General features: G+C 42.7%; 2 protein-coding genes across 17 annotated transcripts in view; one reads left to right on the top strand and one right to left on the bottom strand.

Moving 5' to 3' along the window:
- The window catches only part of LOC132591586 (uncharacterized), a 93,789-nt gene that overhangs the window by 13,128 nt on the left and 55,916 nt on the right, over positions 1 to 24,745 (bottom strand). Inside the window, exons 1-3 of one of the 16 annotated variants that reach the window (XM_088663534.1) lie at positions 23,468 to 23,616; positions 16,869 to 17,110; positions 12,090 to 13,612 (exon numbers count right to left, since the gene is read on the bottom strand). In XM_088663534.1, the coding sequence (XP_088519660.1) occupies positions 12,282 to 13,586 (1,305 nt within the window). In that variant the 5' untranslated portion in view covers positions 13,587 to 13,612; positions 16,869 to 17,110; positions 23,468 to 23,616 and the 3' untranslated portion in view covers positions 12,090 to 12,281. Of the gene's footprint in view, positions 1 to 12,089; positions 13,616 to 16,868; positions 17,147 to 22,929; positions 23,394 to 23,467; positions 23,617 to 24,745 lie in introns of those variants that run through there. The other 15 variants (XM_088663524.1, XM_088663529.1, XM_088663525.1 and 12 more) reach the window with 15 other exon arrangements.
- Positions 8,679 to 9,781, top strand: LOC148687069 (endogenous retrovirus group PABLB member 1 Env polyprotein-like). Its single transcript, XM_088663637.1, has one exon. It carries the CDS (start codon positions 8,813 to 8,815, stop codon positions 9,641 to 9,643), a length of 831 nt encoding a protein of 276 aa, XP_088519763.1. The 5' UTR covers positions 8,679 to 8,812; the 3' UTR covers positions 9,644 to 9,781.

The raw sequence follows: 24,745 nt of genomic DNA, 5'->3' as shown, positions 1-24,745 counted from the left end.
TGAAACCCTTCTCTCATTAAGTGCCTTCAAACGTTCCCAGGGAAAAAATACCCGCTGTCTTATATTGCTAGTACCTCTCTGTATTAGAATTCTTCTTTATACCTTAGAACTGTAGATGTCAGGATTGCTAGTATTGCTAACCGTTGATGTAAGTTTGATTAAGTTTGATTAAGTTTTGCTACCTTTTAATTAGAAATCTCTGCATTAGGTATGTTTTCTATATGCACCCTACATGACCCCAACCCACCTGAACTTTGCCCCACTACCACTCTATACCCATTCAAGGACACACGGACAATAAGGGGATTAGCTGGAACATGTTTATTCAAATAAAATGCCATTTTCAACCTTCCATGACCTGGAGGAAAACACCTGCCGGACGGGCGTCCACTCCTCGGAAATCGCCAGGAACTGCCCCACCTCTGCACCCAACTTGACTGATTGCCCCTCCTGCCAAACAAAGGGAAACACCATCAGCGACAGGAGGAGAGCGATTGACATCTCGCCATCTAAAAGAACAAGTCATCTCCGCACCCAGCTAGTCCGATTGCCACCCATCCTCCCTGTCCTTCCCCTCCCTCCCAGTCCGGGGATTTTCTCGCAGGGACAGGAGGATATAAGAAGGGGCTTCACCATTTTCCCGGGTCCTTCCTTCTTTCCAGAGGCAGGGACCCTACAGCTGTAGCTTTGCATTCTGCAATAAAGGGATCTGTTTGTTTTACCTGACAGCATCGTGTGGTCTCTGTCATTCTCCCGACGGAGCTGAACCTAGCGCAAATTCCGGAGCTTCCAGTCAGCGTCTGTCCTTCCTATAAGGCAACGCATTTTTGGGTCCAAATTTCCAGAACACCACCTTCATACAACAAAACAAAATATAACGAAAGCAAATTGTAACATACAATAAAAAAAGAAAGAAACAAAAGACAAATAAACAAAAAGTTACCTCCCATTATTTACTGCACGCTTTCCTTACCATATTCACTTTCTCTTGCTATAACTGTTACTTCCCACGTTTTCATTTCTTCTCAATGCCTATAAATTCAACCTCACCTCTCATGTTTTCAGTCTAAGCACGCCATAAAGTTATTTTTTATTATTTCACTTTCCAAGTACTTCTGTACATATTCCCATTCCTTCATTATTTTATTCTTCGGTACATTCCTAATTATTGCCGTTAATTTTGCCATCTTCAAATAGTCTACAATTTTTTCCTCCCATTCCTGGACCGTCGGTATCGTCTCCCCCTTCCATTTTGATGCTATTAGGGTCCTAGCTGCTGCACAAGCGTAGAGCAGGATATTGATTCTATCTTTTGGGATGTTATTTGGGATCAAACTTAAGAGAAAAATTTCAGGGTTTTGCAAATGTGAATTTAAGCATTTTTTTTCAATTTGTCATATATCTTGTCCCAAAATTCCATCACTCTCGGTCATGTCCACCAACAGTGCTATAGGCTGCCTATTTCCCCCTGACATTTCCAGCATTTCCCATCCCCTGATTTATAGAATTTGGCAATTTTTTCAGGGGTGATATACCATCTATAAAACATTTTAAATATATTTTCTCTAATTGTCATACACACAGTAAATTTGATGTCCGAATTCCATAACTTCCCCCATTGATCTATTTGGTTTGCCAATGTCTATCACCCATTTTACCATCACATTTTTGCCATCTCTTCGTGACCCCAAGGACCATAGCACGCCAAGCACTCCTGTCTTGCACTGCCTCCCGCAGTTTGGTCAAACTCATGTTCGTAGCTTCGAGAACACTGTCCAACCATCTCGTCCTCTGTCGTCCCCTTCTCCTTGTGCCCTCAATCTTTCCCAACATCAGGGTCTTTTCCAAGGATTCTTCTCTTCTCATGAGGTGGCCAAAGTATTGGAGCCTCAGCTTCAGGATCTGTCCTTCCAGTGAGCACTCAGGGCTGATTTCCTTCAGAATGGATAGGTTTGATCTTCTTGCAGTCCATGGGACTCTCAAGAGTCTCCTCCAGCACCTCCCTGTAGTAAGAAGGGGATGAGTGGAGGGTGCAGGGTGAAGGGGTCGCGCACGCGCGGTTTATTGGGTCTTGAAGAAGGCGCGGTGGGCGGCTGGTCTTGCAAGGGGAAGAGAAGTGCAACCTGGGCTGCTCGTGTCTGACAGCGAGAAGTGGTGCATTCCTTTGTTTTCGCTTTGCACGCCTCATTGCAAAGGAGGAAAGGTGTGCTTGCATTTTGGTAGCGGGAGAAAGCGGGGTGTCAAATGTGAGGGCCGTTTTGGTTATTGATTTACAGGTGAAACTCAGAAATTTAGAATATCATCGAAAAGTGCATTTATTTCAGCAATGCAACTTATTTTTTATTTTAATATCGACAAATGCTTTCTTTTGGAAATTCCACAGTAATAAAACAAAATTACACTACAAAAATAAACATCACTATTACATTTCATTAATTCCATTCCATTCATAATTCACCCACCTAACCACAAATAATTACAATTACAACAAATAAAGGCTTGACATATCTTGCTTTGCATGTCATGCATCTATCTCATATACCAGGGGTCAGCAAACTTTTTCAGCAGGGGGCTGGTCCACTGTCCCTCAGGTATTGTGGGGGGCCGGACTATATTTTGAAGGAAAAAAATGAACGAATCCCTATGCCCCACAAATAACCCAGAGATGCATTTAAAATAAAAGGACACATTCAACTCATGTAAAAACACGCCGATTCCTGGACTGTCCATGGGCCGGATTTAGAAGGTGATTGGGCCGCATCCGGCCCCTGGGCCTTAGTTTGGGGATCCCTGTCATATACTGATTTCACCTTTTAAGCTGCGTTACTGAAATAAATGCACTTTTCGACGGTATTCTAATTTTCTGAGTTTCACCTGTAGGCCTGTAAAAGATCTCGGCAGTACAAATGTAAAGGAAAGAATAATAGAATCTTGAGAGTTGGTACCCAAGGGTCATGTAGTCCAACCCCCTGCAATGCAGGAATCTCAGCTGCATTCAGCCTTTGCCATGCTCCGGCGACAGCCCAGCGCCTTCCCTTTGGAGCTGCTTTCGAATCCCGGCAATTCTGTGTCATTCCCTCGCCTCAGTCTTTTCACTCCAGATGATCTCAAACGGCCTCTTATTTATTTATTAGATTTCTTTCCCAGCTTTCCCCAAGGAGCTCGAGGTGACGGCATATGTGGTTTTCCCTCTACCCTGTTTTATGCTTGCAACAGCCCTGTGAGGTAGACTGTGACTGGCCCAAGGTGGCGAGCTTCATAAATGAGTGGGAATTCGAACCCTGGTCTCCCGGGTCCTAGCACAGCGCTCTAACCACTACAGCACATTGCCTCTCAGATACAATCTGTTGCCGAAAATGTATTTTACTGAAATGTTCTCCCTTTCGTTTTGCTTCCCCCCTTGCCCCCCCCCTCCCCACATGCGCAAGGACTTTGCATAGAATGCCAACAAGGATTCAGTCCCAATTGCCCCTTCCTTCTAGGACAGGCATCCCCAAACTTTGGCCCTACAGATGTTTTGGACTACAATTCCCATCATCCCCAACCACTGGTTCTGTTAGCTAGGGATCATGGGAGTTGTAGGCCAAAACATCTGGAGGGCCGCAGTTTGGGGATGCCTGTTCTAGGACAAAGAATAGGGCGCTGTGGAACCATTTCAGGTACCAGTAATAGATATTCATTTAATTTACAGATCCACTCTTCTTTTGTTGGCGGATTTTGTTGTTTCCATCTTGCCACTATTACTATCCTCGCCGCTGTAGTTGCATATAGAAAGATCCTCCTTTTCCCACTTAGTATTTCCTTATCCATTAGTCCCAGGAGAAATGCTTCTGGGTGTGTGTTAAAAGATATTTTTAATATTTTATTTAATTCTTCATGAACTACACACCAGAATTTCTTGACCTCATCGCATCTCCACCACATGTGGATTAATGTTCCAATCTCCCGGTTACACCTCCAGCAGAGGTTTGATAGCTTTTTATCGATCTTGGCTAGCTTGACAGGTGTCATATACCAACGATGGAACATTTATATAAAATTCTCCTTGATGGTGTAAGAAGCCGTAAATCTTATGCCATCCTTCCACAATTTCTCCCACCGCTCTAAATATATTGTTTGTCCGAGGTCTTGTGACCACTTTATCATTGTTTCTTTAATTCCCTCTTCCATGATATCCCAATCTAATAATAACTTATATATTTTTGATAATAATTTGTTATTATTTTGTATCACCAAATTATTGAATTTAGAATCCTCTTTCATAAAACCTCTTTTGGTCTTCTTTAAAGACACCTGTGAGTTGTATATATCTCCATCTATCTATATGTAATCCCTTCAATTCTTCATAAGATTTTAATCTATAATTACCCTGGTTTTCCTCAACTATTTTTTTATACGTACTGTATGCCAATTTACCTCCATATTTAATTTTTGATACTTAAAGCTTCCACTGGTGAGATGCACCATGGAGTTTGCGGTTCTAAAGCTAATCTATACCTGTTCCAAACATTGTATAATGCACCTCTCAATATATGGTTTGTAAATTCTCTATTAATCTTAACTTTATCATAATTTAAATATGCATGCTGTGGGGGTGTGCGGGTGGAGTTCTCTGTGTAAGGCACAGGTTTATTGGGGAGTAATCCATCAAGTAATTTACCACAGGACCACAGGACCACTGGCGCCAGTCTGTCTGTTTACACATCTTCCTTGTTGGCATGAGTGATGTATGTGTTAATGGTTAATGTATTTTACGAGGGGAGAATTCTTAATAAAGAAGAGCTGGGGCTGGGAGGAAGGTGAGCACTTCGGTCGGCACTTCGCTCAGCTCTTCGCTCAGAGCTCTCTCAGCATTTGTCTGTGTACTTTTTTGCATCTGCGGATCCCTGTCTCGCACCACTGGCTTTTCCGACAAGTGGTGCCCCTGTGTGAGGCAAAGTTCTTCGCCATTGTTGAAAGGACGCACGTCGTGGTCCTGCATCAGCTACTCACCCGCCCGGCAAGGGTTTAGGCGCCTACCCCATCTTCGGATCTCCGGTGAGTGGTTCCCAGCTATTGCTTATCTTTCTTTTCCTGCATTTACAATGGGCACTTCGCTTTCCGTGCCACAGAAACGTTTTCTTCAAGACTTAAAATACCTGCTGACTTCTAACAATCAGCATGCCTCAGAAGACGATCTTATTGCTTTTATTCACACTATTAATGAGCACTGCCCATGGTTTCCAGAGGGTGGAACTTGGGAATTAGATTTTTGGGACAAACTTGGTGAACATTTTCATGCTCATCCCAGCATTGGAGTACGTGTCTTAACTACGTGGGGAAAAATAAGAGCATGCTTGGCACTAGTCACGCCAAAGAATATCTTTCTGGCAGCTGCTTCAAGCCTCCCCTCTGCACCGCCCGCATGCACGCCTCCCCCACTGAAGCCTTCTGTTTATCCAGCATTGCCTGCCCCCATGCTTCCTGGTCCGGACCCACCTAATTTAACTCCGCCAGGAAAACAGCAGCTTCCTTTGTCTGCCACCCCACCCCCTCCAGCTTATGTTTCTCAGCTTTTGCCTGCATTTCAAAGTACCATGCCCACAGTGAAGCAGGAGGGGGGGAATGCTACAAAGCTCCAGGAATCTCTTAAAGCAGCAGCTCCTTTGCTGGCTTTTGAGTCTACTGTGATTGTGCCTGCGGGACCTGGGGGCAGGGCACCATGGCAGGAGCAATTTGAACTCCGATACATCAAAGAATTGTATCAGTCAGTAAGAGACAATGGATTGCATTCCCCGTATACTCTTGGTCTCTTTGGCACTATTTTTCAACAGCAATTATTGCCAGAGGATATCAAATTACTGGCTAGAACAGTGCTCAAACCAAATCAAATGATGGTTTTTATGCAAAGTTGGACCTGGGCTTGTCAATGCCGAGTCCATGATATCCAAACATATTTGAATAATGCTACACTGGCAGCACATGCCAATGCCTTTGCAGCCTTGGCAGCGGGGGCACCTCCCCCCCCTCCCCCTGTCCTGTTAACTCCTGCAGACGTCCTGGATGGTCTCACAGGAGCTGGGAATTTTTTAACAACTGCACAGCAATTGGCCCTGGATCCTCAGTATTGGGACGCCACAGTTTCAGCTGCCCAGGAGGCTTTGATGTCTGTTCCTCCTGAGAAGTTAGGAAAAGGGGGGCGATGGGGGAGCGTGCAGCAAGGACCCACTGAACCTTATGGCGCTTTCATAGACAGACTGTACAATACCCTCAGACGCCAGGTTCAATATACAGCAGCACAAGAAGTAATCATAAGACAATTAGCCTTTGATAATGCCAATGAAGACTGTAAACAAGCTTTGCGCCCGCTGGTGGCTACACCTAATGTGGCAATAGCCGACATGTTAAAAGCCTGTCAATCAATCGGCTCTGAATCCCACACAGCAAAATTGCTTGCCGCTAAAGACATTCCTGAAACATGGGTGCACCAGCTGACAGAGGATCTCACCTCTGCAGGGCTTAAAATCGCCCCGGAAAAAATTCAACGCACCCTGCCTATCACATACCTGGAACACAAGGATACACAACAAGCAGCACCCCCCCTGATACTGCAGCTGCATTCTCCAGCGGTACTCTGGCTGGTGGATCTACAACTGCTGTTAGGACATTCAAATTGGGCAAAATCATACATAGACTTGCCAACGTGTGTACTATCACCTCTGTACACTGCCCTGAAAGGACATAAGCAACCGGCAGACATCATACCGGATATGGAATCAGCCCTGGCAACGATTAATCACCATTTGCAAAAATCTATGGTGGATCGTCTGGATTCTACAGGACCATTGTCATTGGCTGTTTTTGCCACAAAATTGCTGCCCACTGCTGTTCTCTACTGGCCTGCAGAATTTTCTCAGTCTCGCGTTTGTCTTATTGAATGGCTACACTTGCCCCATGCGCCACTGCGGAACGTACATACTTCTCCAGCAGCTGTTATGGACATTGTTATCAAGGGAAGACAATGTGCTGTGGCATTGATCTTTCTTTCCTCTGTCTCCTATTCCCTCCGTTCCCTGTGCTCCCCCTCCCCTATCACCTCTGCTCTCACCCTCTTCACAGATGGGACAAAGATGAGGGGGGTGGTTGTGTGGAGGGAGGAGGGGGCCTGGAAGACAAGATTTACAACGGAGCAGAACTCCGCTCAGCGTTCTGAATTGGCTGTGGTGATTTTGGCATTTGATCTGTTTCAGAATGTGAAGTTTAACCTGATTGTTTATACTCAGTATGTCTCCAGACTTTTAACATTCTTGTCAGTGGCATACATTACCCTGCTCTGGATGATGATTTTGTTGCAATTGTTTCTCTCTTTGCAGCGTCTGCTACAAGATGCTGTAGCAGACGCTGCTTTGAAGCAAGAGCTGGTCTTTTCTTTGTTTTTTGACCCTCTGCTGAGCCATGCCACCTTTCATCAATCTGCCAGGGTTCTAGCCAAGTCTTTTCAAATACCAATTTCTCAGGCACGAGACATTATCTCGCAATGTTTTTCTTGTTCTAAAGCCCCTACCATGTTTCCTTTTGATGCTGTCAATCCCAGAGGGATTGCCCCTCTCTCAATTTGGCAAATGGATGTCACTCTCACCCCGTTGTTAGCCTCTTTTTTCAAGACTGCACCTCACGGTGGACACGTCTTTGGGCTTCATCTGGGCGACGCCCTTAAAAGGGGAGACAGCCAGGCACGTAATACAGCACACTCTGCGCTGTTTTTCGGTCATGGGAAAGCCTAGCAGCATCAGAACGGATAATGGCCCTGCGTATATTTCTAAGTGATTTTCTGATTTCTGTAAATTGTGGAATGTGAAATTAACTCATGGTATTCCTTTTACTTCTACAGGACAAGCATTTGTTGAGCATTCAACTTTTAAATCTCTGCTTTTTAAACAACTAAGTGGAAAGAACGCTCCTATTGTTAAAATATCTTATATTGTGCATCAAGTGCTTTTTAATCTTTTATACCCACATAATAAGCAGCTTCCTCCAGCAGAATTACATTTTAGAAAAGAGGAGGAGCTGCCTCGCCCCCTTGTGTCTTTCAGGAAACATCCGGATCCAGCATGGCGTGGCCCTGTACCGCTGATTACCTGGGGACGTGGATATGCCATCGATGGGGACCCTCTGTGGGTGCCAGCACGCTATGTACGACCCTGGCAATCATCTACAGTTTCTTCTTCAGCCCAGTCGTCGCAGATGCCGCAGAGGGAGGAGGCAGACCTTTCTACACTCTTTCTGGAGGACAGCGCCTGTCACCCGGTCTGAAACACCATTGCACCTGGCGGCATCGTGCTCTAAATATGGCTGCACTCCGTTAAGATCACCTTCCATTTATTCGATCTGCAAGCCATAATCGCTCTAGGCGTGCTGCCATTTTACAGAAGTATCAAAGACATGACTCTTATCATTCCATATGGAATAATAATACCTATGTACAGGATATTTCTCAGTTTGCGAAATTGCTTAACTATTCTGATTGTTGGATTTGCTTACATATTTCCCCGTAGTCACGACACTCGGGTATATTACTGCATGGTATTCCTATTAATGATTCTTTTAGAATTAGTAATAATATGAGAGATAATCGTATTAGTTCACCCCCTGTTATATTATCATTATTAGAAGTAGCTCCACGATGTTTTCGTTTTAATCATGATAGTAGCAGATTTTTAGGACATTATCCTCATTGTAATTGGACTTATATGTTAATGGTAGTTCTTGTTTTCTTAACGTCACTACCCAAAGCGGCAGGCCCAAGGTAACACTTACTAATGTTACCAGATACATGACATATTACCAACAGGCTACATGCCGTGATTTTCATTCATGGTTTGATTGGATGAAGAAGAGTTGGAGATCCACATGCGTGTTACAATCAAATCTGTGGCTTTTGTGTGGTAAGAAAGCATACAAAGAGATTCCCTCTGCTTTTTCAGGGACTTGCACTCTAGGGGTAGTGATACAACTGGTGTATAAGTTAGATGCCCTTCCTCACACCCGCTTGCGCTATAAACACGAAGTCAATGCCCCTATAACACAATATACTGATACTCAGATAGCTCGTAGTATTTTGCCATTATTAGGAGTAGCAATGAATTATAGAGATTTGCATCACTTAGCTAACTGGACAGAGGCTTTGTTCAATGACACAGTTAAAGGCATGAAATTGATCAATACAGAATTACAGGATGTAATTTTAGCCTCGAAAAGAGGCGTATGTGCCTTAATACATAGTCATTGTTGCATGTATGTGCAAGATAATGGTCCTAACATTACTCATACTATACAAGAAATGGAGAACTTGGTGGCTGCACGGCCCTTGCAACCTGCCGTGGGTTTTGATCCATGGGAATGGCTGCTGTCTTGGTTGCCTAACGGTGCCTGGATCAGGAAAACACTTTTGACGGTTATAGGATTAGCCTGTGGCTTGGTTATGTTATGTTGCTGCATTCAATGTTTACCCTCCCTCTTTGGTCAATGTATGACCTGGTTTCAGGCTGCATGCCTCTCCACTGGAATTTCACGTGGAGCCTTCATTGCGAGGTATCAGCGACTCCCTATCAGGCTTCCACGTGTTAATTTACCCTGTTGCTTAAAAATAAACAGAAAGAGGTGATGTGGGGGTGTGCGGGTGGAGTTCTCTGTGTAAGGCACAGGTTTATTGGGGAGTAATCCATCAAGTAATTTACCACAGGACCACAGGACCACTGGCGCCAGTCTGTCTGTTTACACATCTTCCTTGTTGGCATGAGTGATGTATGTGTTAATGGTTAATGTATTTTACGAGGGGAGAATTCTTAATAAAGAAGAGCTGGGGCTGGGAGGAAGGTGAGCACTTCGGTCGGCACTTCGCTCAGCTCTTCGCTCAGAGCTCTCTCAGCACTTGTCTGTGTACTTTTTTGCATCTGTGGATCCCTGTCTCGCACCACTGGCTTTTCCGACAGCATGCCAACCAAATTGAATATTGAAACCCTCGAAATCCAACATACAGTACTATTTTTCCCCAATCTGATCCAATTTTGAATCCAAATTAGGCATTCCGCTTCATAATATAATTTAAAATTTGGTAACGCCAAACCACCTCCACCTTATCTTTCTGTCATCAATTTATATTTTATTTGGGGTCTTTTACCCAGCCAAACAAAATTGGTTATATCTATTTTCCATAATTCAAAGCACTTTTCCTTATTTATAATCGGTATAGTAACTTTGGTAATACATTCATTTTTATTATGGCAACTCTCCCCCAGAGTGAAAATTTTAACCTTTTCCAAGATTCTAAATATTTTCTTATTTCGTTCCACAATTTTTCATTGTTAAATTTATACCTAAATATTTGGCCTTCTTCACGACCTGTAACTCCACCTGATCCTTCTTTTTGTTCCTGTTCCTGCATATTTTTACCATTAATTTTGTTTTATTCATATTCATTTTAAAACCTGACACTTTGCAGAAATTATTTATGTCTATCACTTTTTTAATACCAATTTGAGGTTCTTCTGTGGCTAATAGGATGTCATCTGCAAAAGCCATGGTCTTATAAACCTCTCTTCCCAGTGTAATTCCTTTGATTCTTTTTCTTCTCTTAATTCTGTTAGTAATATTTCTAGAGATAGAATAAAGAGTAAAGGTGAGAGGGGAAAGCCCTGTCTGGTGCCCCTTTATACTGAGAATCTCTCCGTCTTGTCATTATTTATTACCAGAGAAGCATATTGATTCTCATAGATCGCCTTTATAGCTCCACAATAGTTTTCACCTAATGGAATTAATTCTAAGATCTTCTGTAAAAAACTTCTCGATAGGTAGTCAAATGCTTTTTCGGCATCAATTAGCATGAATGCCGCTCCTTTGCTTGGTCTTAATTCTAAATATTCCAGTAAATCTATTACTGTCCTCATGTTTGATTTTCTATGTCTGTTCAGCAGGAATCCTGCCTGATCAAGATGTAAGGTGTCTTTCAATATTATTTCAATCTGTTTGCTAATATTCCCGCAAATAATTTATAATAATTATTAAGTAATGATATAGGCCTATAATTATTAACCATTTCTCTCTCTGTTCCCTGTTTCTGTATTAATGTAATATTAGCCTCTTGCCATGAATTGGGGATTTCACCTTCCAACATTATTTTATTCATTAAATTATTAATCGGTATTGTAATAGATTCCTCTATTCAAAAGCATCAATTCTCTCGCCGAAGAATTGATGCTTTTGAATTATGGTGCTGGAGGAGACTCTTGAGAGTCCCATGGACTGCAAGAAGATCAAACCTATCCATTCTGAAGGAAATCAGCCCTGAGTGCTCACTGGAAGGACAGATCCTGAAGCTGAGGCTCCAATACTTTGCCCACCTCATGAAAAGAGAAGACTCCCTGGAAAAGACCCTGATGTTGGGAAAGATTGAGGGCACTAGGAGAAGGGGACGACAGAGGACGAGATGGTTGGACAGTGTTCTCGAAGCTACGAAAATGAGTTTGACCAAACTGCGGGAGGCAGTGCAAGACAGGAGTGCTTGGCGTGCTATGGTCCTTGGGGTCACGAAGAGTCGGACACGACTAAACAACAAAATATTACCTTATTTATTTCTCCTTCTGTTTTTTCTTGATCATCCACGCTAAGAGTTTATCTAGTCTATTGCCTAATTTGAATGATTTTTGTTTCATCCATTTTATTCTATTTTCCATGTCCTCACTCAATATTGTTGATAGATGAGCTTGTAGTATTTTAATTTTTTTATTCACTTGCACATCCTTGGGTGATTTAGCAAATAATTTTTCATTATCTGCAATCTTCTGTTTTATCTTATTTGACTTAGCTTCTCTATTTCTTTTTTGTATTATATTTTGCTGTATATAAAAACCCCTTTCCCGCATCCCACACTGTTCTCAAATCTGTTTCTTGTATCATATTTAATTCAAAATATTCTTTCATCAATTTATTTGTGTTTTCAACTAATTTATCATCATTTAATAACCTCCCATTTAATCTCCATCCCTTACTTTTCTTTTTGCCTTCTCTCATCTCTAACATCACCGGGTTGTGGTCAGATATCAATTTTGCCATTAGAGTATTTCCACTTTCTTTATTTTTGTCATTAGATTATTCTTTTTGAAACATCCAGAGACTTGACAGTCATCTTCACTTCCCAGGAAAGCTGGGAAACCTGAGTGGAAAACATTATATACAATCCCCCCCATGTGAATTTGCTTATTAATATTAAGATCTCCACTCCCCCTGAAGCTCTTTCCAAATATCTATGGTTTCCCCCCTGCATGAGTAAGCTGATGTTTCCTAAGGTGTCCATTTTCACTGAAGCTCTTTCCACATTCAATACATTCAAATGGTTTATCCCCCGTGTGAGTTCGTTGATGTCTTCTAAGTGTTTCATTTTCACTGAAGCTCTTTCCACATTCAATACATTCAAATGGTTTCTCCCCCGTGTGAGTTCGTTGATGTCTTCTAAGGTGTCCATTTCGAATGAAGCACTTTCCACATTCAGTACATTTAAATGGTTTTTCCCCTGTGTGAGTTCGTTGATGTATTCTAAGAGCTCCATTTTCACTGAAGCTCTTTCCACATTCAATACATTTAAATGGTTTTTCCCCTGTGTGAGTTCGTTGATGTATTCTAAGTGCTGCACTGTAACCGAAGCTCTTTCCACATTCAATACATTCAAATGGTTTCTCTCCCGTGTGAGTTCGTTGGTGTGTTCGAAGGCCTCCATTTCCACTGAAGCTCTTTCCACATTCAGTACATTCAAATGGTTTCTCCCCCGTGTGAGTTCGTTGATGTTTTCTAAGTGCTCCACTTTCAATGAAGCCCTTTCCACATTCAATACATTCAAATGGTTTCTCCCCCGTGTGAGTTCGTTGATGTATTCTAAGGTGTTCATTTCGCCTGAAGCACTTTCCACATTCAATACATTCAAATGGTTTCTCCCCCGTGTGAGTTCGTTGATGTCTCCTAAGGTTTCCACTTTCATTAAAGCTCTTTCCACATTCAATACATTCAAATGGTTTCTCCCTTGTGTGAGTTCGTTGATGTATTCTAAGGTGTCCACTTCCACTGAAGCTCTTTCCACATTCGATACATTTAAATGGTTTCTCCCCTGTGTGAGTTCGTTGATGTATTCTGAGGTTTGCATTTTGAGTGAAGCTCTTTCCGCATTCAAAACATTTAAATGGTTTCTCCCCCATGTGAGTTCGTTTATGTATTCTAAGGTGTCCCCTTTCACTGAAGCTCTTTCCACATTCAATACATTCAAATGGTTTCTCCCCCGTGTGGGTTCGTTGATGTATTCTAAGTACTCCATTTTGACGGAAGCACTTTCCACATTCAGTACATTTGAATGGTTTCTCCCCCGTGTGGGTTCGGTGATGTATTTGAAGTGCTCCATTTTGACTGATGCTTTTTCCACATGCCATATATTCCAATGGTTTCTCCCCTCTGTGTGTTTGTTGGTGTCTCCTCAGTCTTCCACTGTTATTAAAGCACATCCCACATTCCATGCATTTAAACTGTTTCTTTGTTCTTCCCGATGAAGTGACAGATGGCTCCATAGAATTCTGGCCATCACCTTCCTCACCTGCTTGGGAGTAGGAGGAAAGAGAATCCTGTTAGACTTTCAAGAAAGACAAGAAAGAAACTGAACACATGTCAATCCCAATATGCACCTTCTCTTAACACCTCTCCTTTTTCCACTGCCCTCGCTATGTTCCAAATTTTGGGGAATGGAGATGAGATGAGATAACGGCAATAACAACACAAGATCACTCCATTCACACTTAATAAACTTCATTATTTTATAATCTATGCTGGAATGGGCTTCTTAGACACATCTCAGTATTTCTCTTTTTCCAGGGAAGAAATGATCACAGGCTTGAGTAGCAGCCTCACCTATGACTAAGAAATAAAACTTTAGTGTTACTATGCCACGTGTAAGTGTAAAAATATTGCAATATATTAGAACAGGCACCCGCAACTCGGCCCTCCAGATGTTTTGGTACTACAATTCACATCATTGACCACTGGTCCTGTTAGCTAGGGATGATGGGAGTTGTAGTCCCAAAACATCTGAAGGACCAAGTTTGGGTGTGCCTGTATTAGAACATAGGAAGAGCCTGCTTGATTAGGCAAAGGCCCACCTAGTCCAGCATCCTGTTCTCACAGTGGCCAACTAGATGCCTGTGGGAAACCAGCAAGCAGGATTTTTGAGCACAAGAGCCCTCTGACTTCCTGTGCTTTCCAGGAGCTAGTATTAAGAAGCATTTTGCCTAGGACCACGAGGGTACAGCACAGACATCAGTCTAATCCTCTTTTTCAAGCTGTCCAAGTTGTTGGCCATCACTGTCTCCAGGAGGATGGAAGTCCATAGATTGAAAAAGTAGAAATACAAGCAAGAACGCTTTCAGACCAGAACTCAATAATTCTTGAACTAAAAGGCGAGAAAAATACTCCATTTAGAGCATTACTCATATTTTAGGCAATAGAATGAAAGGTGTTTTAGCAGAAAATAAAATTAATCACAATCAGGCCTGCTTTCTACCAAAACATCAGATGAAGGAGAATATAAGGAATATAATTGATATGATTGAATATTTGGAAGTTAGAAATGAGAAAAGGCGGCCTTAATGTTTGTAGATGCTGAAAAGACACTTGATAACGTTTCATGGGCTTTTATGAAAAAGATAATAGAAAAAAATGAGTTTTGGGGAAGCATTTGGGAGAGGAATTGATGCAATTTATTCTTACCAACAGGCCATGCTGATTGTTAATAAGGTTAGAACAGAAAAGTGTAAAATAATGAAGGGGACAAGGGTAGCCCCTATAACCATTATAATTTATTTTGGTATTAGAGGCCCCGGCGAGAGAGAATGAGTGGAGAAATTAATTAGAGGAGTAACAGTAGGAAATAAAGCATATACAGTAAATTAAAAGCTTTTGCAGTTGACCTTGCAATTACAGTGAAGGATCCCAAAAATACTCTACCAAAGGTGTTAGAAAAGATACAGGCCTTCGGGCAGGTAGAAGGCTTTAAACTAAATAATAAGACTAAGCTTTTGGTAAAAAGCATGATGGATCAAGACAGAAAGGAATTACAACAGAAAACAGAGTTAGTTATACATAAAAAGTCAAATACTGAGAGATTTGTTTGACAGCTAAGAATATTGATATTTTTAAAGACAATTACGAGAATGTGTGGAAAGAAAAAAAAAGAGATTGAGAGATATGGGGCAGAATGAATTTATCATTTTTGGGGAGAATATCAGTAATAAAAGTGAATGTGTTGCCAAAAATGTTCTTCTTATTCCAATCAGTCCTGGCAACAAGCAACGCAAGATGCTTTGAAAAATTGCATGAAGATATATCTAGGTTTATCTGGAACGGGAACAAAGGATAGAAAATAAATTATTAACAGATGTAAGAGAGAGAGAAGGTTTTGCCCTTCCAGATTTGAAACTTTATTATGAAGCATCCTGTATCTGCTGCAACCGGAAATGGATTACATTGGAAAACACAGATACAATATTTTAGATCTGGAAGGACATGAATTATGGATAGCATGCATATTTATGGTAGGAAAAGGCCAAGGTGCATAGAGCTTTTCAGAATCCTATAGTAAGAAAATCCATTTTCAGGGTATGGGAGAAGTATAACCATTTGTTTGAGTAAAAAACACCCTGGTGGCTTTACCCCTTGGAAGCAATATCTCTGAAAATTTTTGAATATGAGAAGTATTTGGCCGACTTATAAAAAGCTGTTAACTAAAGTTGAAAACCAACTGAAATTAAAAGATTTTGAAGAGATAAGGGAAGCTGTAACTGACTGGTTACAGTACCATCAATTCAACAATATCTTTAACCTAGACAAAAAGAATGGTTTTAGTTATGAGACATCACGATTTCAAAAAGAACTCTTAGGAAGTAACATAAAAAAACAGGAGGAAATAAAGCATATACGGTAAATTAAAAGCTTTTGCAGTTGACCCTGTTATGAGACATCACAATTTAAAAAAAACCTCTTAGGAAGGAGCATAAAAAATCTGTGTAAAATGTATCACTTCGTCCTAGAATGGTGTACAAAGGATGAACAGGTCAAATCAGTTATGACTAAATGGGCAAAGGACTTAGGACATAACATACAAAGGGCAGATTGGGAGAGGCAGATTGGGAAAGATGAAAATATGCAATAATCCCAACTAGGGAAGAATGGCAAACCAAACTGCTGGACTATGCTGAATTGGCAAAATTAGCGGCGAGACTCGGGAATCAAGAAAACAAGGACTTTAAAAAAGAATGGGGGGAATTTATAATTTACCTATGAGATTACTGGAAGGAAATCAAAACATTAGCTGGGAATCACTTGTAAATAAATTTATGAACAATTTAGATAAATGAAAAATGTGGAGAATGTATCAATATTCTCGTGTTATGTAACCCTCTGTTATTTTTCCAGGTTTCTCTGCTCACACGAGTAGAAGCACTCTATTGCGCTGCGTGCGTTTGCAGAAGCGGTCCTCCACTTGTTTCTTGTTTTATGATTGAGTGAGTGACTGTGGAAAGGGATAAAAGCCCCCCATCCAAACAATGACTATTATCAGTGCAGATAAAAAAAAATTAATTTTAATTTTTATCATTACAATTTTGCATTACTTTCTATGGGAAAGTGCACCTTGGTTTTGGAACGCTTTGGTTTTGGAAGACTTCCGGAACCGATTACGTTTGAGAACCAAGGTACCACTGTAACTCCTAAGATTTAAAGGCCTGGAGGAAGAAAATCTGCCCCTACGACCTTATGAAAGGGATTCAAGAATCAAAGAGCTGCTTTAGAGAAGGGCTCACCTCTTCATTCTTCCTGCCAGGAACTCTCTGCCTTTTGTCTCCTCTCCATCTTTTCCTCTTTCTCCCTCCACCATCCATCCATCCCTGTCCCCATCTCCTCTCCCCTGGAACTCACCAGATTTCTCCCAGGGACCTGGGAGGGAATGCTCAGAGGTTATGGGGAAGGATGCGGGAGACAGCCTGACCAGGTCAACCGTCCATCTTCCTCCTTCCATCCTGGCCAGGTTTGCAGGTTCAGCTTCCTGAGGAGGGCAGAAATCAGAGCAAGTTGCAGCTTCCTGGGAGGGAGGAAGAAGCCAAGGGAGTCACAGAGCTCCTGCAGGGATTCTCCTGCCCAAGACATTCTGCTGCCCCCGGAGAAGCCCCAACTGGGCACCCCCATCCCAGAGCCTCCATCCATTTTCAAACACCTCCCTTCCTTTTTATTTTGTTTATTTAATATTTATTGGTTTAAAATCAACTCATACACACACAAGGAAGGCTTAGAAAAAGAAAAAGAAAACAAAAAAGCACAACACATCTCTTATTAAAGAAATAGAATAATACATCATGAATGCAAAAAATTATTCCAGCCATCAACTTCCGACTTCCTTGATATAGGTTATTTATTTTCCTAATCACTTATAAATGTTCATAAACGTACCAAGCAAACAGTACAGGAAGACAGGCCTGAAAACCGCTTTGATTCTCCCAAACAGACCAAATGTGAAGGAACTTTCATTCACAATGGAAGACTCTTTCGAACAAAAGACAGTGATCAACTCTTACGAAAATGTTAATTTCTCTTTGTGTTTAGGAATTCACACCTGGGAGGGGTGAGAGGAGGACTAGGAGAGGTGTAAAAGGTGCTCAGATTTCTACCTTGAACCCTCCCTTTTTGTGAGGTATTGATTACGTAGCTGTGATGTACAGTAGGAATGATGTATTTTGGGGTTGTTTCTTGGTGATGGGAAAATGATAAAAGTGGAGGTTCTCTTTTGTTCTGGGTTCTTCTCCTTTGTCCTGCCATGAGGAAAGACCCAGTTGCAACAGTCACTAAAGATCAAGCTTACTAGCTGCTTTGCTTCTCAATATTCTCTCGTTGGCTCTGTTATTTTTCTCCTAACGATGGAGAACTCTGTAAGGCTCTTATGTACCCCATAAGGGAATAAAGCCAGATTTTATTTATATCAATCGAACTCTGATCTTTTCCGTCATCTATGCTACTTCTATATATTGAAGCATTTTTACTTGCCACTCCTTTTTTGATGGAATTTTATCTCCTTTCTATCCCTTGGCAATCAGCATCCTCGCTGCCATTGTTGCATACAAAAAGACCCCTTCCCAAGAGCCCCCACCCATTTTCAAACACCTTTGCCCATTCCTATAATCTGCCTGTCCCACCTCCCTTCAAAGGCTGGCATGGGATGCACCTTACTAACCCGAGAGTAGATCCCATGGAACTTCATGGATCAATGCCTTGTCGTGGCGAAGGGGCTTGAATAACTCAGAGAAGCTATGAGCTATGCCATGCAGGGCCACCCAAGATGGACAGGTCATAGTGGAGAGTTTTGACTAAACGTGATCCACCTGGAGAAGGAACTGGCAAGCCACTCCAGTATCCCTGCCAAGAAAACTCCATGGACAAAGACAACAGGCATATAAAAGTTATGACGCTGGAAGATGAGCCCCTCAGGTCGGAAGGCGTCCAACATGCTACTGAGGAAGAGCGGAGGACAAGTACAAGTAGATTCAGAGCTGATGAAGCGGCTGGGCCAAAGCCGAAAGGACGCTCAGTTGCGGATATGCCTGGAAGCGAAAGGAAAGTCCGATGCTGTAAAGAAAAATATTGCATAGGAACCTGGAATGTAAGAACCATGAATAGAGGTAAGCTGGATGTGGTCAAAAATGAGATGACAAGAATAAATATCGACATCCTGGGCATCAGTGAACTAAAATGGAAGGGAATGGGTGAATTCAGTTCGGGTGACTATCATATCTACTACTGTGGGCAGGAATCCTGTAGAAGAAATGGAGTGGCCCTCATAGTCAACAAAAGAGTGGCAAAAGCTGTAATGGGATGCAATCTCAAAAATGACAGAATGATCTCGATACGAATCCTAGGCAGACCTTTTAACATCACAGTAATCCAAGTTTATGCACCAACTACCGGTGCTGAAGAAAGTGAAATTGACCAATTCTATGAAGACCTACAACACCTTCTAGAAATGACACCAAAGAAGGATTACAGGTAGGTAGCCGTGTTGGTCTGGATCGAAGTAAAATAAAAAAATTCCTTCAGTAGCACCTTAAAGACCAACTAAGTTTTTATTTTGGTATGAGCTTTCGTGTGCATGCACACTTCTTCAGATACCTGAAGAAGGATGTTCTTCTCATTACAGGGGATTGGAATGCTAAAGTAGGGAATCAAGAGATAAAAGGAACAACTGGCAAGTTTGGCCTTGGAGTTCAAAATGAAGCAGGGCAAAGGCTAATAGAGTTCTGTCAAGAGAACAAGCTGGTCATCACAAACACTCTCTTCCAACAACACAAGAGACGACTCTACACATGGATATCACCAAATGGGCAGCATCGAAATCAGATTGATTATATTCTCTGCAGCCAAAGATGGAGAAGCTCTATACAGTCAGCAAAAACAAGACCTGGAGCTGACTGTAACTCAGATCATCAGCTTCTTATAGCAAAAATCCAGCTTAAACTGAAGAAAGTAGGAAAAACCGCTGGGCCAGTAAGATACAATCTGAATCAAATCCCTTATGAATACACAGTGGAAGTGAGGAACAGGTTTAAGGATTTAGATTTGGTGGACAGAGTGCCTGAAGAACTATGGATGGAGGCTTGTAACATTATACAGGAGGCAGCAACGAAAACCATCCCAAGGAAAAGGAAATGCAAGAAAGCAAAATGGCTGTCCAACAAGGCCTTACAAATAGCGGAGGAGAGGAGGCAAGCAAAATGCAAGGGAGATAGGGAAAGATACAGGAAACTGAAGGCAGATTTCCAAAAAACAGCAAGGAGAGACAAGAGGGTCTTCTTAAATGAGCAATGCAAAGAAATAGAGGAAAACAATAGAATGGGGAAAACCAGAGATCTGTTCAAGAAAATTGGAGATATGAAAGGAACATTTCGTACAAAGATTACCATAATCAAGGACAAAAGTGGTAAGGACCTAACAGAAGCAGAAGACATCAAGAAGAGGTGGCAAGAATACACAGAGGAATTATACCAGAAAGATATGGAGGTCTCGTACACCCCAGGTAGTGTGGTTGCTGACCTTGAGCCAGACATCTTGGAGAGTGAAGTCAAATGGGCCTTAGAAAGCACTGCTAATAACAAGGCCAGTGGAAGTGATGATATTCCAGCTGAACTATTTAAAATTTTAAAAGATAATGCTGTTAAGGTGCTACACCCAATATGCCAGCAAGTTTGGAAAACTCAGCAATGGCCAGAGGATTGGAGAAGATCAGTCTACATCCCAATTCCAAAGAAGGGCAGTGCCAAAGAATGCTCTAACTACCGCACAATTGCGCTCATTTCACACGCTAGCAAGGTTATGCTTAAAATTCTACAAGGCAGGCTTAGGCAGTATGTGGACCGAGAACTCCCAGAAGTGCAACCTGGATTTCGAAAAGGCAGAGGAACCACCAGAGACCAAATAGCAAACATGCGCTGGATTATGGAGAAAGCTAGAGAGTTCCAGAAAAACGTCTACTTCTGCTTCATTGACTATGCAAAAGCCTTTGACTGTGTCGACCACAGCAAACTATGGCAAGTTCTTAAAGAAATGGGAGTGCCTGATCACCTCATCTGTCTCCTGAGAAATCTCTATGTGGGACAAGAAGCTACAGTTAGAACTGGATATGGAACAACTGATTGGTTCAAAATTGGGAAAGGAGTACGACAAGGTTGTATATTGTCTCCCTGCTTATTTAACTTATATGCAGAATTCATCATGCGAAAGGCTGGACTAGATGAATCCCAAGCAGGAATTAAGATTGCCGGAAGAAATATCAACAACCTCAGATATGCAGATGACACAACCTTGATGGCAGAAAGCGAGGAGGAATTAAAGAACCTTTTAATGAGGGTGAAAGAGGAGAGCGCAAAATATGGTCTGAAGCTCAACATCAAAAAAACCAAGATCATGGCCACTGGTCCCATCACCTCCTGGCAAATAGAAGGGGAAGAAATTGAGGCAGTGAGAGATTTTACTTTCTTGGGCTCCTTGATCACTGCAGATGGTGACAGCAGTCACGAAATTAAAAGACGCCTGCTTCTTGGGAGAAAAGCAATGACAAACCTAGACAGCATCTTAAAAAGCAGAGACATCACCTTGCCGACAAAGGTCCGTATAGTTAAAGCTATGGTTTTCCCAGTAGTGATGTATGGAAGTGAGAGCTGGACCATAAAGAAGGCTGATCGCCGAAGAATTGATGCTTTTGAATTATGGTGCTGGAGGAGACTCTTGAGAGTCCCATGGACTGCTAGAAGATCAAACCTATCCATTCTTAAGGAAATCAGCCCTGAGTGCTCCCTGGAAGGACAGATCGTGAAGCTGAGGCTCCAATACTTTGGCCACCTCATGAGAAGAGAAGAATCCTTGGAAAAGACCCTGATGTTGGGAAAGATTGAGGGCACTAGGAGAAGGGGACGACAGAGGACAAGATGGTTGGACAGTGTTCTCGAAGCTACGAACATGAGTTTGACCAAACTACGGGAGGCAGTGCAAGACAGGAGTGCCTGGCGTGCTATGGTCCATGGGGTCACGAAGAGTCGGACACGACTAAACGACTAAACGACTAAACAACAACAACAACAACATAATCTGCCTGTCCCACCTCCCTTCAAAGGCTGGCATGGGATGCACCTTACTGACCCGAGAGTAGATCCCATGGAACTTGAGAGTTAATCTGCAAAGGACTGCTCTGAATACATGGGTGGCCCTTGCATGGAGGAGGAGGAAGCCCCTTGCTTGCATCTGAACCCCATGGGAGAGGAGGTGGATCTACCCACTGCTCCCTCTGGCCTCGTTGCCTCCTCCTCTGTTCTCCTGCCCTGCAAACACCCTTTTCTCTTGTTGCTCAGGGGAGAGAGGCGGCTGATGGAAAGAGCCTTCAAACCCATCCATTTTCTTCTTTGCTCCCCCTCCTGTCCTTTTGGGAAACAGGAACTTTGGTCAGGAATAATCAACTTAGATGGCAAGTTCCCAAGATAAGCACTTTGGAGCACTGCTTGGCAGTATTATGTGTGTGTATGGACCTAGAGGATAACATACATGTTTATACCATGTGATTCCTTAAAGAGGGCATTTCTTTAAAACTGAAGACCATTTCAACAAATTGGAAGACTTTGGATGGCAGCCCTGTACAGGGAAGTTTTTGATGTTTAATGTGTTTTATTTTGTTGGAAGCCACCCAGATGGGCAGGGTGCAAGTAACAAATTTATTATTACATCATCATCATCATTATTATTATTATTCCTTCCTAAGCCTGTCTTGCTATGCATGCTGCTCCGACTCTTTACAACCATTCCTTTTAATGCAACAGGCCCTCCTATTTTTACTACTTTTTAAAACATTTTTTACTGTCCTTCCTCCACAGATCACAGGACAGTTTACAATAGAAAAACAGAGAGATGCATAACAGAGTAAGAGATAAAAACGACAAGTCCCCCTCCACGCAAAACGCAGTTGCGAAGGCCATTGATGGTTTAATGAGCCAAACGCCTGGGAGAAGAGGAATGCTTTGGCCTGTTGCCTAAAGATAAGGTCCTCCTCCGAGGAGTCTTCTGCCAGGGTACAGATATTAAAATTAATACTATTATTAAGGCGATCCTGGCCAGCAATGTCCACTCCTCTCCCCCTTCCTTCCCTGCAACTCCCTTTGCACCAGATCCCTGCAGGAGGGAGCTTCTCTCTCCCCCCCCCACTCCGTCTTCAAAGCCCCCATTTAAAAAACAGCTCAATTTCCTCCCTTCTCTTCTCCCCGTCCCGGGGCTTCTCACCCTGGACACCCTTGCAAAGCCCATTCCCTCCTTCACCGCCATTGGCTTTGCACTCACCCGAAATCCTGGGCAGCGGGGGCGGGAATGGGAGACCCCGCACGGGAGGCAGGTAGTGATGGCGCTTAATTAGGAGCCTTAATTAGGGAGCAGCCCCCTCCTCTGCCTCCGCACGATGCAGACCCGCTACCCGCCTCCTTTGCATGCCCCGATTTTATCTCTGCTGGTGAAGGCGGAAGTGGAGGCAACTCTGGGGAGGAAGGAGAAGTTTCTCTCCACGCCCAGCCTTTTGTCTGTTACTGTATGTACTTTTTACAGAAGCAGCCCTGAATAAGCAGAAACACAGAACTCCCATGGACTGCGGAATTCTGGTTCGTAGCATATAAAGTTAACATAACAAGAGCTAGCGAGGGTCGGCAGCAAATATAATCTGTTTACTGAGAAGTGGAGCACGTTTGTTATGTATCACAGCAACAAAGCTGAAGGAAAGATGCAACCCTGATAAGCATGGATGAATAAGAAAAAAATGTGGCAGTGACCAGGATGACAGTTTTTCCCAACCTGGTGCCCTCAGGCTCGTTTGGAGGACGCATCTCACCTGGCCTCAAGGCACCTTTTTTCAAAACCTCCTTCCAGCCTCCCTCATCCATGCACTCAAACAGCAGATTGGTGAGGGCTTAGCCTTGCCCATCTTCTGGCTTGGCTTCAACCACGTGATGGGAAGCGGAAACAAAGAGGAAAACGTGCCTTTGGAAGCGGGAGGAGGGGTGGAAATAGAAAAGAACAATTAAAAGGACTTCTTTATGACAGTTTACACACACACACACACACACACACACACACACACACACACACACACAGACACAGGGAACTGCACTCAAACATTCCCAGCTTTTGCCATCTCCTTCAGCCCATATGCAATCGGAGTTTATCTGCCATACCTTATACTTGCAGCGATTGGAGGCGCGGGGGACCCTTGGTTTAACAAAGCGGCAACAATCCAGAAAACTACAATGCCCACAACCCTTTGCGTTTTGGAAAGGCGAAAGCAGGACTAGCAGCTCCCCGCAGCGTTAAGAGGTTTCTTGCCTGCTGCCTCCCAGTAGTAAGAAGGGGGTGGGTGGTGGGCGCAGGGGTCGTTCGCGCGGTTTAATGGGTCTTGAAGAAGGCGCGGTGGGAGGCTGGTTTTGCAACGGGGAGGAGGAGGGCTGGTGCAAGGGGAAGAGAAGTGCAACCCGGGCTGCGCGTGTCTGACAGCGAGAAGTGGTGCATTCCTTTGTTTTGGCTTTGCACGCTTCATTGCAGAGGAGGAAAGGTGCGCTTGCATTTTGGTAGCGGGAGAAAGCGGGGTGTCAAATGTGAGGGCTGTTTTGGTTATTGATTTACAGGTGAAACTCAGAAATTTAGAATATAATCAAAAAGTGCTTTTATTTCAGTAATGCAGCCTATTCTTTATTTTTATTCTTACAAATACTTTCTTTTGGAAATTCCACGGTAATAAAACAAATACTGTAGTTACAATACAAAATAAACAAAAATAAACATCACTATTACATTTCATTAATTTCATTCCATTTATAATTCACCCACCTAACCACAAATAATTACAATTACAACAAATAAAGGCTTGACATATCTTGCTTTGCATGTCATGCATCTATCTCATATACTAATTTCACCTTTTAAGCTGCGTTCCTGAAATAAATGCACTTTTCGATGATATTCTAATTTTCCGAGTTTCACCTGTAGGCCTGTAAAAGAGCTTGGCAGTACAAATGTAAAGGAAAGAATAATAGAATCTTGAGAGTTGGGACCCAAGGGTCATCTAGTCCAACCCTTCGCCATGCTCCGGCGGCAGCCCTGCACCTTCCCTTTG

Source organism: Zootoca vivipara, chromosome 2, assembly GCF_965207765.1.
Source record: "Zootoca vivipara chromosome 2, rZooViv2.hap1.1, whole genome shotgun sequence".
NCBI lineage: Eukaryota > Metazoa > Chordata > Lepidosauria > Squamata > Lacertidae > Zootoca > Zootoca vivipara.
Note: the sequence above shows the minus strand (reverse complement) of the source record. Positions and strands in the feature narration are given on the sequence as shown.

Excerpts from the sequence above, each read along its gene's own strand:
- LOC148687069 (XM_088663637.1), top strand. The coding sequence starts at position 8,813 with ATGACATATTACCAACAGGCTACATGCCGTGATTTTCATTCATGGTTT.